The 16,302-nt window shown below is 38.3% G+C and overlaps 1 protein-coding gene across 2 annotated transcripts in view; it reads left to right on the plus strand.

Annotated features, from left to right (window-relative positions):
* Nucleotides 1-16,302, plus strand: part of plcg1 (phospholipase C, gamma 1) — a 64,753-nt gene that overhangs the window by 37,878 nt on the left and 10,573 nt on the right. For both annotated transcript variants that reach the window (XM_017698224.2, XM_017698225.2), the window contains exons 11-22: nt 1,818-1,936; nt 6,734-6,819; nt 8,175-8,295; nt 9,430-9,598; nt 10,307-10,429; nt 11,998-12,099; nt 12,569-12,756; nt 13,001-13,201; nt 14,198-14,317; nt 15,147-15,327; nt 15,941-16,018; nt 16,099-16,202. In XM_017698224.2, coding sequence (XP_017553713.1) covers nt 1,818-1,936; nt 6,734-6,819; nt 8,175-8,295; nt 9,430-9,598; nt 10,307-10,429; nt 11,998-12,099; nt 12,569-12,756; nt 13,001-13,201; nt 14,198-14,317; nt 15,147-15,327; nt 15,941-16,018; nt 16,099-16,202 — 1,592 coding nt within the window. The remainder of the gene's footprint in view (nt 1-1,817; nt 1,937-6,733; nt 6,820-8,174; nt 8,296-9,429; nt 9,599-10,306; nt 10,430-11,997; nt 12,100-12,568; nt 12,757-13,000; nt 13,202-14,197; nt 14,318-15,146; nt 15,328-15,940; nt 16,019-16,098; nt 16,203-16,302) is intronic.

The following is a 16,302-nucleotide window of genomic DNA, read 5'->3' on the forward strand; positions in this document are numbered from 1 at the left end:
CAACTCTGAACGTCCTGCTTTTAAGTTCTTCCTGAGGTTTTGTGGGGGTTCATCTCAAACGAGACGACTTCTTTTTATTTTTATTTTCTTTCTGACCTCAATTTTATGGAACTGTTACATTTTTGAATAAATATTCACAAGCACTGTATAAGTGTAGTAAAGCAAGGCGAGTTTATTTATATAGCACATTTCATACACAAAAGCAGTTCAGTGTTCACTTTTCATAAATAAAAGCAAAAGGAAGATCAACAGAAAAATAAAGACTGTGTTTAAGAGTGAGAGAAAAAAATAAATGTACAGGCGCACAATGCAATAAATTAAAGGAATAAAATGTACAAAGGGCTTAATTGTTACTAATTCTAGCCTACTAAAGGTAAAGTGCTCTAAGAATAAATTGCATGTCTTTGAGCTTAATTATAGTCACGTGAGACGAGAGATGTTATTTTACCTAGACTTCAAACGCATTTAAAGTTTTCGTAACGATGAAAAACACATTTGGTTGACTTATGGTTAAAATGGTGGTGTTGTGTTTGCGCTCGTGCTCAGCGCATTACCTTGAAGATGGACCACGAATGTTTCGCTTGCAGACATGGTCTTCTGATGTTATCGGCACCAAACCTTTGATGTGAACCTCAACTGTATATCGCAGATACTGTAATCAATGAGACATCATTTCAGTTCCAGCTTCATTTGAATGATGCAGAATGTCCTATATTTTGCTGCAACCCCTGTTAAATGTAAATAAGGTTTGGTTAGTGACGTTAGTACCGACATTGCTTACATACTGAACTTTCTGTGAGAACCTCTCACAGAACGTTGTTCTGTGCTAATGTATTACAAACCTGAAATGGCTTGTTTTCATTTGTTGCTTGTTTATAAACATTAACTAGACAGAAATCACATTAACAGGAGCTTTATTGTATTTTGAGCAGATCTGTTATTTTAAAACAGTCTTGGTCATCAAGCAAATTACATACATTGCACTAAAGTAAAGGGCCGACCAATAAGAGATTTATTTTTGTGGCTGATACCTATTTTTAGGCGGCTAAAAATTGAGGTAAATGAGGTTAATATCGCCTGATGAAATTTTATATTATTCTTTATGATTGAATTGTTCTTGTATAGTTGTTGTAAGGCAGGGCTTTACTGACTGATGTGATTCGTTTGTCACTTCTCAAGGTTAGGTTTGGAAACATTTTACCTGTTTTTGTTATTTAACCCATGATAGTGTTTTTTTTCCATCGGTTCAGTGTGTATTTGTCGTATACAGTTGTATTCAAAGGTTTGCACACCCCTAGTCCAGTCATGTTTTGTTGATTTTATGGATTCATTTCTTGCCAGAATGTTAATAATGGCAGATAAACAGTAATTGTGCATTAAAATGTGCAGAAATGTGTTCTCTGTAGAGAAAAAGCTAACTTATTTTATCAACAAACATGGTTTGACCAGGGGTGCCTGAAATTTTGCATACAATGTAGTTCATCAGAAGTAGACTCGTATTGGGTCCCACAGGGGCACAACCATCTGTCTTCTCTCTATTGTTGCGGCCAAAATAAAGTTGGTAATCATTGGGATATATTCCTCTGTACTTGTGTATAATAGTAATAATAATAAAAAATAAACAGCCAATAATGTTGGCCTAATCTAACTGGTCGAGAAGTTGCCTCTAGCACTAATCTATTCTCTCATCTAGTCTAATATCCTGGAATAAAGAATAATTAATTGTAAATAGATTCATGGAAAAGCAGCATTTAATTTTTTTTGCCTTTGTGTCTTTCTCACACTTTCTATTTTTTTTTTTTTCTTTCCTCTTTCAGTTTCTCACTTACCTGTTCTCCAAGGAGAACTCCATCTGGGATGCCACGCTTGACCATGTGCGTCCGGAGGACATGAACAATCCTCTTTCTCACTACTGGATTTCTTCCTCACACAACACGTAAGTAGTCAGGCGGTAGAGAGCTCTTTAAATAAACTATTGTAGTTGCAAAATTTACATTTAAATCTAAATTATATCAGTCGTTATTATATATTATTGAAACATTAAGCCCCTTAAAATCAGCGTTTGTATTGGATGGAATTTACGTATGGGTCAAGCTGCAGTGCAAACAGCAGCAGGTTTTTTGTCTGATTGTGTGCGTGGTGAAGGGGAGAGCGAGGGTGTTTTGATCAGTGTGTGTATTTCTAAGGTCTATGTTGTACTACGATCCATCATGTCTGTAATTTGCCATTTAAAATGAACAAAAATCGTTTAAAAAATTCAAGACTTTGGTTTATGCACTCAAAAATATGTTTTTGTAATGGTAACTCTTCTTGAATAGCTTATTATGGTTATATACACACTTAAAAAAATGTCCTTAAAGAGTTTTTTTTTTTTTTTTTTTTTTTTTAAGTGCAGTAAATGATTCTATACAGAACCATAAACACTCAAAGGACCCTTTACACAACTAAAGGGTTCTTTGTATCATGAAAACATTCTTCATATTGATGAACAGTACAATGTGCTGTAAATGCTTCTATATAGAACATTTTAAGTATGGTTCTGTGTAGCACCAAAAAGGCTCCCTCCATTGTAACAGTAGAACCATCATCTTTGTTGCTAGCTGAAATTTGCTCTTTGTTTGCCAGCTTCTTATTCAAATTACTCTTCCACCTTAAATAGTGCTGGCACCCAGGCGCCATTATCGTAACTGCTGTATTTCTTAAGGTGCTCTGAAAAAGTTGAATAAGAAGCTGGCAAACATGAATCCAACTTGACCCTTGTGAAAACAGGAACAAGATAACATCCAACTGGTTCCTTTTCAAAGAATTCTGACCACAGAAATGATTTTCTCATGACATCACTCTGAGTTTCCCCTCATTATGTGAAAAAAGCTGAATTTTTGTAGCACTGTAATCTGTAGCTTCTCAAAAGGTGGGAACATGTTTAGGATAGTTAAATCTCTCCCGTATCCCTTTATCACTGGCTCTGGAGCTTTCTTGGTTAAAATAAAGTGGAGTCAACCCCAGAAAACCCAGTCATGCTTTTCTAGTCCCTTGTATTGAAGGGAAGGGAAGAGATTTGGAACTAGGAGGCAAGAGGGTTTATAGTTTGCGTAATTGTACATCTTCATAGATTTTCATACTCTTAATGAATGTTAAAGTTTAGGGACACTCCTTTGCATTTAAATTGTGACGTTTAAGGTACATTAAGTACTTTAAGTGCAGTCTTTGGTTGCTTATTTTAGTTACTGCTCCACAGTCATCTTTAATCAAGACTGGAAAGTCCAGAATACAATTCAAGTAATGAAGGTGTGGCTGCTGAAACATTTGTTTGTTCTTCTTCTCCTGCTGAATTGGGAGTTAACATGTTTATTTTGAGTGAAAGAATGGGTGTGAGCTTTTATGTTTGGTGTGATTCCAGTCAAATGGGTTCTAGTGAAAGCTGTTGAATGTTTTAGAAGGTTATGAATTAACAAGGTGTAAAAGAAAAGCCTGTGTCCTGATCTTTGCTTTGCTGATTTCTGTCATGATCTAAGGTGCTATTTCGGCTAAGTTCACAGCATCTCCAAATCACACCTAGCCTGGGACCTTTGTCTGGTTTGACGTAGTACTATGTCATAAAAGTGTGTTTTGTCCGTTTGAGATACGATAAAGAGACTTTCACTCAACTGCTTGAACTTAGTGGCTTATTAGTAAACGGGAATACCTTTACTACATAGATCATTCATTACGATGCAGGCAAAGTCATTCAGAGAAACTTAGTCAGAATTGTTCAAAGTGGTGATGATGGGAACCAGACATCCACCTCTAAAAGCTTCCTCACAGAAAATTAGTACATGAAATGGTTATGAATAAACTACCTAGTGGCTGAAACATTGTGTTGTTTTTGTGGTTTTTTTTTCTCGAGTTCACTTAAGTTTTGATCTAAAACTTTTTAAAGATTTTAAAATCCAGTTATGGTGGAGAGGTGAGCCAAAACAACATCAACAGGAGAAATATTAGATTTCCTGACTATACTTAATAATTTTAGAGTTTTATTGTCATGTGCACAGCAGAACAGGCAGTTGCACTGTACAATGAAATTCTTACTTTGCTGTTCCTCCATTCACCATATATACTCTTAAGAGAATAAAAAAAAAGAAAATATAAGAATAAATCTAAAAAACAGTAGTAAAAGTTAAACGCAAATAAGTGTACAGTATGTGCAAAGTTGAAATAAAATTAAAGTTAAACGTGCATATGTACAAATAAGTGGAGCAGCTGTTCATAAAGTGCATCAAGTGACAGATGAAAACAGACTTTATAGATTTGCTTCTGAACCTCAGAGGTCCCTTCCAGTAGAGGCCACATGGCAGAGAGATTTGTCAGTTGAAACTGACGAGATTTGTTGGAGCACAGTGTGGGAAAATATATGTAAAACATCCAAAAACCCTGACCATCAATTAATACACTACAAATTTGTTCACAGGATGTATTTAACACCTAGAAGACGCCACTCTATGAAGATTATCACATCTCCTAATTGCGATCTATGCACACTTAACGTTTCAGGGACATTTATACATGTATATTGGGACTGCCCTGATGTAAGCATTTTTTGGAAACAGGTATCTTCTACCTTATGCGACATTCTTGAAACCACAATCCCACATTCTCCAGTGTTACTTTTGCTTAATGACGACTCGTCCCTAGACATGTCTTTACAGCAAAAACGTATTCTATGGGCTGGGCTCACTGCTGCCAAGAAAATGTTGGCCTCGAGGTGGAAGCCACCACATTCTTTAGAGTGGCGAAGGTGGGCTAATTCCTTTCTTGATATCATTCGTATGGAAAGATCTGTTGCTCAAATGCATGCAGCTAGCCCTAAAACATTGAGGGCTTGGGATATGGCATACAGTGTAGCTAAAGAGAGAGTGCAGTGTGATTGATCTTATTTACTTATATTTTTGTTTGTCTGTTTAGAGAAGATGTTTTGATTTGTTTGTTTCTCTATGATATGTTTGTAACATGTTTGAATGTGTGTTTGTGTACACACACAGAGATGTGCATGTATATCTTAACTGATATATAGAGAGAGATCCTGGGTAATTTGAATTGGGGGGGGGATGTGTCATCGGAGTCGCCAGGGGGAGGGTTTTAAATGGTTAAAGAAATTCTCAGTTATACATTATGTGTATGGTTTTTTGTTAAGAAACAATAACATACATACGTGTGTATGTGCGTGTATGTATGTATGTATGTATGTATACAAGAGGTACATAGAATGTATACCTATATGTTTTCAATAAAAAATTGATCACAAAAAAAAAAGTGACAGATGAAAACAGATGTAAACAGTAAACAATATTACTCTGTGCATTAATAGATGTAAACAGTATTATTCTAACAGCAGCAGTACAGTGTAGGTAAGGTGCAGTTCAGTTCAGATTGAGAGGGGGGGAAGAGGTAGTTAGTGAGGTGTTCACCAGCCGGATGGCTTGTGAATAGAAACTGTTGGTCAGTCTAGTTGTCCTGGACTTTACACTCCTGTAACGTCTGCCTGAAGTTACGAGTGTGAAGAGTCTGTGCTGGGGGTGTGTACTGTCCCTGATTATGTTTTGTGCCCTTCTGATGACCCTGGTGTGATAAATTTTTTGGAAAAAATTATTTGACCATTTTTTGTAGTGTGTATTTGTATTGAAGTCACGATGACCCCTGGTTCCTATCACCACCACAGTAATCTGTCTTTATCCATTTCTCACAAAATACTGTTTTCAAGAGCTGAAGCAGGTGCTTTAGAGCAGGAAAAATCCAAAAATATGCAGAGAATAGGGTCAGCAGAATTGGGGCTAGTAAGCACTCTGCTAATGTGCAGGGCTGAGCTGCTTTCCTCACTTCACATGCCTGATAAAGGGGGATTTAGAATGATTTGAATAACACTAAGGCTTGTTCCAGGGGGGAAAAAGAAGTAGTTTTCCTCCTATTGACCGCATGCGTGAAGAATGGACCTCCACTAAACAAACTGCCTCCGCTGTCAAACAATGCCTGCAAGGCTGCAGACTGTGAGTGCTAGTTTGATAATCTTTGAATTGCCTGGTTAAGTAAACTGATCTCTGTCTGCACAAGGAAGAATGTAGGAAAGCAAGGTCTACTCCTACCGTTTTTACCAGTCTTTATGCAAGAATGCATATTTTACTGAGTAAACAGCAGCACATTGTGAATTTCCAGTAAAAACAGTCAATGAGTACAAGGTCATTTTTCAGGGTCAGGAAAAACCACACAAAACATATGTAACAAAAAAAACGCAGCAGTTTATACAACTTAATATAATATCAACTTTTTCAGTTATTGGTGTGTCCACTCGTTACCTTTATTACAGTTCTGTAATCTGCAAGGATACTTTCCTCATCTCCACAGTTGTGTCTTAGAAGTTGATTGCACCTACAAGTAATCCCAAACACAGTCAGTGATGATGTGGTCTGGACTCTAGGGTGGTCAGTGCTTTGTTCAGCTTCTTTGTTTGATGTGTCTGTCTCCTTTTCTCAGTGAGGTTCTTCTTGACAGCTACACATCCTTTCAGACCCATAGCACTGAGTTGTCTTCTCACAGTGGAAGGATGGACAGAAACACCTGTGGATGTTTTCAGATCTGAAGCAGCTTGATTTTCTCCTCTCTCTCAAAGACAAAAGCTTTAAATGCTGTTTATTAAGTGAGTGACTGTGGTGCGATGATGTAGACAGACTTACTGACCGTGATGTAAATGTACTGTTTTTAGCTACCTGACAGGAGACCAGTTTTCCAGCGAGTCATCACTGGAGGCGTACGCACGCTGCCTAAGGATGGGCTGCAGATGCATTGAGTGTGAGTAACCCCCAGCCTCCCCACAACCTTTACTTGATGCCAGACTGAACAATATGCACTTCATACCATACTGCAGCTCCGCGTGTTGTGTATATATTGCTGCATATTGTTGTTGTCGATAGAAAACCTTGACCTCTCCAAAATGGTAACTTTACAGGAGAAGGGAAAAACCCACTTTACTTTTCATGCAAGTCAATAGAACCAGAGTTATTTCCAAGTCATTTTGGGTCATTTCTTTTGGTCCATTCATCAGGAAATTTGCACACAATGTAAAGGGCAACAGCCATTTTCAAATTATGTAAAAAAAAAATGGTGAGAGGTTTTCTTCTGACAACAGAGATATGATAGTCATGTGGCTAGTGATTATTAACCCTTCCATCTCAAAAATCTGAATTAAATGTAGAGCAAATGCACTGGAGTATGTTCTGATTTGGTTGAAATTGATGACATTTTCTGTAAATAGTTATTTGCGAGGTGTTGCTGACACGTCTTCTACAGAGAACACACTGCATATTTTAATGCACAGTTATGGTTTACATGTTGAATTTAACATATTAGAGACAAAATCATGTGCAAAAGATGTGAATCATTTTATATTTGAAGTTATATTTTTTCAAATATGTTAAATAGATATTTTGTACTGAAGTTTGCAAAAAAATGTAATTTAAGTTGATATATTAAGATACTTGATGGGTGGTGTTCAAGTTTTAACTGTAACCCTTCATGAACATCTAACTGTATCCATTTCAGTTTTCTTTTTGACTACATGTCATTGTCATTGTCGGTTGGGTTAGTGTAGTGGTTAACACCTCTGCCTTCTACACTGTAGACTGGGATTCAATCCCCACCTGGGCAAACACCCTACACTATACCAGTAGGAGTCCTTGGGCAAGACTCCTAACACCGCCTTGGCCTGCCTGTGTAAAATGATCAAATTGTAAGTCGCTCTGGATAAGAGCGTCAGCCAAAAGCCATAAATGTAAATGTAAATGTCATACTTTTATTCACAATGAAATTTAGATTATTTTATTATTTAGATAAAAAATACTCTTGTGTGACCAAAGGCTGAATTTAATGGTGATAACCCACTTTCTAGCCACAGTCTACATGTTTGCATTCCAACAGGAAAGAAAATTTAATATTTCAGAAAAAGGGCATTAATGGATTAACAACAAAGTTGATGAACCTGAAAAGAACCGGAACCCCTAAGATAAATTAGCCAGTAGAGTGAGATGAGCCAAAGTGTATGAAGTGAGAACATTGTTCTTTGAGTGACAGGAGCCAATCACATGTAACTATCAGGAATAATTGCCCTAAATTAGCTTGACATTCAATGTTATTGTATTGTTTTGCAGTGGACTGCTGGGACGGTCCTGATGGAATGCCAGTCATCTACCACGGCCACACCCTGACCACCAAGATAAAATTTTGTGACGTCCTCATGACGATTAAAGAGCACGCCTTTGTCACGTCCGAGTGAGTGTCTTTACAGTATCTGCTGACTGAAGCGAAGCTGTGGGAGAGTGGGCGTGCGTTTGCGTGTGGACCCATGCATATGTGTGTTGTGGTTGCAGTGCACACCATCACGCTAACCGAAACAAGCCAGACTTGCTTACATGATGACTGATGTATTTGTGCATGTTGTAAAAATACTTTTACAATAAGAGTAAGCAGAATGTGAAATTTTATAAAATCTTTGTTCCTGTTGTTTTTATTATTAACACTTCTGCTTTATTATTTTTTAACCATCTTCATTTTAATTTTATTCTGATGTTTTGTTTGATTTTTACTATTCTACTTAATTTTATTTGCTTGTTTTGATCTTTGTTTTAAAGTGCCTGTAATTTATTTTGATTTGTGCATCCTTTTTGTATTATTTTCTAGATGTTGTATATATTTTATTTTGATTTGGTCTGTTTTAATTACACCGATCAGGCATAACATTATAACCTTCTTGTTCCTATGCACATTGTCTGTTTTATCAGCCCCACTAACTATATAGGTGCACATTGTAGTTCTACAATTACAGACTGTAGTCCATCTATTTCACTGCATACCTCACAGAGCAGGTACTATTTGGGTGGTGGATCATTTTCAGCACTGCAGTAATACTGATGTGGTGGTGATCTGTTAGTGTGTGTTGGGCTGGTCTGAGTAGATCAGACACGGCGGTGCTGCTAGAGTTTTTAAACACTGTGTCCGCTGACTGTCCACTCTTTTGGACATTCCTACCTTGTCAGTCCACCTTGTAGATGTAAAGTCAGAGACGATAGCTCATCTGCTGCTGCACAGTTTGTGTTGATCATAGTAAAAGGGTGTTAAAGTATGCAGAGAAACAGATGGACTACCGTCTGTAATTGTAGAACTACAAAGTGCTCCTATATAGTAAGTGGAGATGGTCATAGTATGCCTGATCGGTGTATATTTGTGTGCTTTATTTCACTTTTTTTGTTTTATTATTATAGAGTAAAATTGAATCTTTTAGTCCTTTCCTCAGTGCTTGGCTACGTTCTAGATGAGGGTCACATTCGGTATAACTCGTGCTTAAATAAAAGTTAATTGATATTTTCTCCATGTTTGTTTATTTTTCATTCTTCTCTTTGCCCTCAGCTACCCAATCATCCTTTCCATTGAGGACCACTGCAGCATTGTGCAGCAGAGGAACATGGCCTCCTTCTTTAAGAAAGTCTTCGGAGAGATGCTCTTGACCAAAGCAGTGGACATCTCTGCTGATGGCCTTCCCTCACCCAACCAGCTCAAGAGGAAGATTCTCATCAAAGTGAGAGTTCATTGGTGATTTAGCAAGAGCAATCTTTAAGCAGGCCTAAGTTCGGGCTAAGCCTAAATGTAGTCCAAAAGCTTTCAGTACAAGTCCAAGTTTAGATTTCGAACCAAACACGGACCAGACTGGCTCATTTAATGGCGTACATTTTCACAGGTTGTATATTCAAGAGTTTATTGCCGTGTGCACAGAGAAACAGAAATTCTTACTCTGCACTTACACCTACACTACAAGATGCTGTATGATCACTACATAAGTACTAAGTAAGGGGAGAAAAGGCCCAATCATGTGTTGTTGAGTGTCACCTTGACAGTTACAGAGTTAGTGGTTCCTCAAAAACCCTCAAATAAAAACAACATTACTTCACTAACCGGCTACTAGCGGTGCTCTTTAGGCAATGTTGCCAGTCCGCAGTGATGGCAGAGAAAGGTCACCCTCGCTGTTGGGCTTCAGTTACATTTAAGGCATAGTGTGCCGTCAAAAAGGGGGGAGGCGGCAATTACTTTTTATTGCCCAACCCTAATTCTTCAGCCAATCGCCAGCTTCTTGTTTGAATTTTGCACCTTAAATGGTGCAGCAGTTCTGATGCCTGAGGCACCAGAATGCAAGTCCTTGCAAATGTTGGAGTTTGAATGGTTATAAGTATGTAATAAGTATTGTGTAGGCAGAGTGATGGTGGTGATGTGGTGATTACTTTGTTAACAGCACAAGAAGTTAGCAGAGGGAAGTGCATACGAAGAAGTTTCCACATCCACTCCCTACTCAGAAAATGACATCAGCAACTCGATCAAGAATGGCATACTCTTCCTGGAGGACCCCATCAACCATGTAAGAATCCGCTTTTGTTGTGATTAGTAATGTAATCAGTACTTTGTAATGTGACTCCGTACACATTACTGAAAAAAGGCCAGAGGTGCATCCCTGAACTTTAGCTCTCGCTAAGAATGTGAAGATCTATGAATATGCATGAATACCCCTTGCACTACCTTGTCTCTGTTACAGACTTAGATGAGGCAGAGAACAAATAAAAAAAAAACTCCCACTGTAACTTTTAATAATCAGAAAGATTCTGTGTTTATCATCTGCCACCAGTCACTTGATTTCACCTGCTCACATATGAGTATTTCGCTGCTGTCAGAAGAAAACCTTGTATCTCCATTTTTGTCATTTTTTTTAGTTTTTGACTAATTTCAGTAGGAAATTCAATTGCAGGTCAGTGCAGCATCAGAGACAGAATCTCTGGTGGTTTAGCCTTTTCGCTAAGTTAACGATAGCCTCTGTTGCTTACTAGGGTATAAATTAATAGCAGTCTAAGAGAACAACAGCTCCTCACACAATAATATAGGTGTACATGAACAGATTTGAGTCTTTATTCTCCAAACTTTTGTCAGTGAGACTTCAATGAGTCTGAATGTGCCTGATTGGTAGTGTGTAAAGCTTAGGCCTTCTTGCTAAGCTAATGCTAGCTTCTAGGTAATGTGGAGCATAATTAGCTTAGGCTAACAGGTTTACTCGCTCACATTTAAGTTTTTATTGTCCAAACTTACATCAGTGAATCTTGGGTGAGTCGAAATGAACCTGTGCTGCAGTGAAACTGTTGCAAACTAAGCTACTGCAGTTGAATACTACCCGCTACAAGAACAGTGCCAGGAGCTGGCGTTATGAGGCGTAGATGAGGGAACTCTAAGTGTAATTCTTTCATCCAGCTCTCTTGGTAAGACTGTATTGCTGTTAGTAGAGCCTCAAAAGTTTACACTTCATACTTGACTTCAAGCTGTCACAGTCCTGCTTACCAAATGAGGCAACAGAGAATCATGATTTAAATACACGCATGCTGATATCGAGTCTTTGTATGTGGTTATTGTCTACAGAAACAGGCTTCTTTGCTTTCACAACATTTAAAATGCTACATTTATTTTTGTACTAGTTGAAAGATTTGATCGAAATATTGATGTGAAGAGCTAGATATTGCTTATGTCAAGAAGCTCTTAAGTAAGTGTTGCATACTCCATTGTTTAATATATTTTGTACACATTTTACAGTTTTTGTGAGTGGTGTTATTGCTGTGTTAACTCAAAATCCTTAAAGTAAGAATTTAAGAGGTTCATCGCTATTGATACGATAATCATAATAACGTGATCAGAGACCTTTTGTGCTTGGTTTGTGCCATAAATGACTTAAGGTAAGGTAAAAGAGATTGATGAGGGTAATTGTTCTTAAAACAAAGCAATTAATAATCTTACTAGAGACAAAAAATTTGATTTGTTGTTGTTCCTGATATGAGAGGAATTCACTTTCTAAGAATTTGTACAATGTAGATGCTTTCTGTTATTAAGGTAAAGAAGCCTAACGTTTACCTTTGTTCGAATATATAACACCTTTTATTCTCTTTTCAGGAGTGGTACCCTCACTTCTTTGTCCTGACAAGCAGTAAGATCTACTACTCTGAAGAGACCACCAGTAACCAAGGCAACGAAGATGAGGAGGAGCACCGTGAGGTAAAGAAGCCTCTGAAACGATCCACTGCATAATGCTAAGGATGCATCCCTGTAGTCCTGGCACTTTTTTCATGTGACACTTAAAGGGATAGTCTGACCAAAAATCAAATTTACATAATTTTCCCCTCATCCCAAATCTAGCTGATCAGCCAGGACATTTTTGGTATTTTGCTGTAGTTAACGGGTTACGAAGGATTACATCCACCAGTTTAGCCAACTACATGTCTGAATCACCACATGCTTACTTGAAACCACTTTGAGGTGTTAAATAATTACTCATTGGCTCCAAAGGGCTACGTTAACATAGTAGCTTTAGTGCGAAACTAAGCATGTCTTGTTTGATTGTTTGGCATCAGAGGGAAATTTTGTAAATTAAATTTTTTTTTTTCTGTTGCTTTAATCCTCAGCGTCATAGCTTTCCTAACCCTGCTTTTGTCTTTGTCTCCTTTGTTTTCCTTCATTGTTGCAGGTGGGGAATGGCATGGACCAGCATGTGAGTGAGAAGTGGTTTCACGGCAAGCTTGGCGCTGGACGCGATGGCCGACAGATCGCTGAGCGGTTGCTTTCGGAATACTGCCTGGAGACGGGAGCCCCAGACGGTTCCTTTCTGGTCCGCGAGAGTGAGACGTTTGTGGGAGATTACACCTTGTCTTTCTGGTAATATTGCCAAGTCAGCTCTGATCAGTGTGACAGGATTATGCAGCTTTGCAACACTACTATTATACATGCATGTGACAGTTTATTGTATTTTATTTTATTAATTTTGTTTTGCATATATATATTTATATTTTAAATACTTTTATTATAATACTTATATAGCAACATAAGCCCTGTGTAGAATGTTGAAATTGATGCAGGTTGGTGAAGTAAAAAAAAACAAAACTTTTGTTTTTGACTGCAGGCGCTCTGGTCGAGTGCAACACTGCCGGATTCACTCTAGGCAAGAGGCCGGCAGCCCAAAATTTTACCTGACTGACAACTTAGTCTTCGACACACTGTTCGCCCTCATCACGCACTACCAGCAGGTGGCGCTGCGCTGTAACGAGTTTGAGATGAAACTGACAGAGCCTGTGCCCCAGACCAACGCCCACGAGAGCAAAGAGTGAGTCTCTTAACACGGTGAAATCTCATTACACAGGAGGAAGGAGTGCAGAAAGAGCATTAGTGTAGGGTTAGTGATGGAGTTTTATACTGATCTGAGGTCAGTTTTGCCGTTTTTTGATTTTTAAAATAAGGGTTGGAAGCGATATGATCTATTCAGAACTTGTCTTGCACTTTGCCAAATGTACAGAGGTTTGTAGACAACCTTATCCAGGTTGACTTAAACTTTAAAATTTTACAACCTCATGCTACGAAGGGAGTCGAATGCAGGGTTAGGACTCTTGTCCAAGGATACTTGTTAGTGTAGTGTGATGCTCTTACTTGGGCATGGAATTGCCCAGTCTGCTGCATGAAGAGCAAGTGTGTAAGCCTTGAGTGAAGACATGTTTGATATCTGAAGTTTGCTTCTTTGGTTTTACACTGGAGCTTGAAGGGGTGTAACCAGGCTAAGGAAAAAAAAACATTATTTTTATTTAGATTTTCTGCCTGATTTTCTCCCCTGTTTAGTCATATTTGCCAGCTAGGTGTCCTCCTGTGAGACAGTCTTGCCAAGCTGGGAGGTTGAAGAGCTCTAAATCATGTGAAGCCCCAGCACAAACTGCCAAGGTGCTGCAAACACAATGTCACTGGACAAATCAACACACTTGGAGGAGAACGTTAACTGCTAATTCTGCTACATCAGCTAACAGATACTGTATCAGTAATATCTCATGTGGTTGCTGACACTGTATGGCATACTGGTATCTATAAACATGGACAAAAATACAAACAAAATTCAATTCTCAAGTTGACCGCTGTGGCTGTTTTAGCTATGAGGTCTGGAAATGTCTGTCAGCTGCAGTCTTCCCACCACAAAACACGAAAGTTTGTCAGAGGTCGCAAATCAGGGCTAAAATCCTGGAGGAACTTTAACCTACATGTTCTGCTTTGTGGAATACTCTCAGGTCAGAAAAAAAGGGACACTGTTCTCGGTCACTGATGTTTGTGTTTGTTTCAGGTGGTACCATGCGTGTTTGTCCCGTAGCCAGGCTGAGAACATGCTGATGAGGGTTCCACGGGACGGAGCCTTCCTTGTGAGGAAGAGGGCGGAATTCAATTCCTTTGCCATCTCCTTCCGGTAAATTTTCTCTCTTTGACTCCCTCTCACTCATTCATTCTTTCTCTCTAACTCTTACTATATAACTTTTTTTTTTTTTCTAGCTCTCTTTCTCTAACTCTCTCAGCCTCTCCGCCCCCCCACCCCCCACTAATTTCCTTTTGTCTGTCAAGAATAAGTGGAGAGGAAAGTGAGTTTTGAATGGCTGTGTGAGTTCTAATGCGGTCTTTCTAAAAATCTAAAATTTCTAAAATCTCTGTCCATTTGTGCCAATTACACTAACAATTATCTTTAGGTTACATTAGCCTATAAAATCCAGAGCTGTCCCACACATCTATACTTGATATAAATGCATTGTCCTGCTAATGATTTTGCATGAAAATTGAGATGTGAGATTGAGATTTTGCATGAAAAATTGAGATCTTTTTTATTTATTTATTTGTTTTTATTTTTGATGATTTGCTGAATTGTGTGTGCATATGAACTGTGAAGTCAGATGGTAAAATAGGCAGATTGTATGGACAGCACAGCTCTGATGCATCCCACATAAAGAGTAGAGCATGCTCTGATATTGAATTCCCTCATGTGGTGCGGACCATTATAAATATGTGATTGACCAAAATTCACAGTTATTTTATTTATAAGTCCAGGTGGGGTTGTTCACATGTTGAAACAAACCAGACTAAAGATAAAGAAAGATTAGCTTCACCAGAGAGACAGGTATGAAAACGCCTCACAGCCAATAGGGTTTATTACACTCTTGTGCTGGGTTTTTACAGCTCTACTGAGTCTAAATCTTTGAGTAAAGTTGTCTTTAAGTGTTCACTCTCCCTATGTGTTTCTCTCCCAGGGCTGAGGGGAAGATTAAACACTGTCGTGTGCTGCAGGAGGGTCAGACGGTGGTCCTCGGCACCTCTGAGTTCGACAGCCTGGTGGATCTGATCAGCTATTACGAGAAACATCCACTTTACCGCAAGATGAAGCTGCGATACCCAATCAACGAGGAGACACTGGAGAAGATCGGCACTGCTGTGAGTAAAGCAGAGATACATGCACATACAGTCGTATGCAAAACAGCCCTGGACAAATGATGTGTGGTTGATTTTTCTATTTAAAAAAAACTATAAAAAAAATCACTTAAATATTTCCAATATTTCCAATCCAAGTTTTAGTGCTTAATTCCTGTTTATTTTCCAGCATATCAGAAAATGTATTGACACATTTGTAAAAATTCAAACAAATAGAACAGAAAGTGTGTGTAACTTTGTCACATTTATTATTTCACACAATTATTTCAATATTATCAGCGTATAAACATTGTACATTAAAATGTGCAGAAGTATTTTTTTCCATAGAGGAATATCATTATTAATATTATTAATGGGCCAAAAGGGTTTCATTATTTAGGCAAAACCTGCTCTTCATACCAAGGAACACATTTTAATAACAGTAAGGCTGAGCATTGATGATAAATCTACACTAAGCACTTAGGCTAATAAAACAGCTCATACATTTTCACTTTTTATAGGTAACTTGAGTGCTCAAGCACGTAATCCAGAACTTGTGACCTGTTCCTTATTTTTGCAAGAAAGTTTAAAGGTTATTAATGTTTTGCAATCTTTATTTTCTTCTCTGCATCTGCAGGAACCCGACTATGGATCTCTATATGAGGGTCGTAACCCAGGCTTCTATGTGGAGGCCAATCAAATGCCCACTTTTAAGGTATTTCTGTTTAAGTGTATGAGCTTGTGATTTGTCTCATTCATTATCAGCACTTAAGTGAATTGTGTGTCTCTGTGTAGTGCACTGTGAGAGCTATGTACGAGTACAAGGCCCAGCGAGATGATGAGCTTTCCTTCAGTAAGAACACCATCATTCAGAATGTGGACAAACAGGAAGGAGGCTGGTGAGTGATGGCACACTGTCTGTCTGTGGGTTTATTCATTTATTCATCATGAGATGCTCAACAGTCCAGTGACATCAGCGATCAGCTCTGAATGATGTTG

Source organism: Pygocentrus nattereri, chromosome 9, assembly GCF_015220715.1.
Source record: "Pygocentrus nattereri isolate fPygNat1 chromosome 9, fPygNat1.pri, whole genome shotgun sequence".
NCBI classification, from domain to species: domain Eukaryota; kingdom Metazoa; phylum Chordata; class Actinopteri; order Characiformes; family Serrasalmidae; genus Pygocentrus; species Pygocentrus nattereri.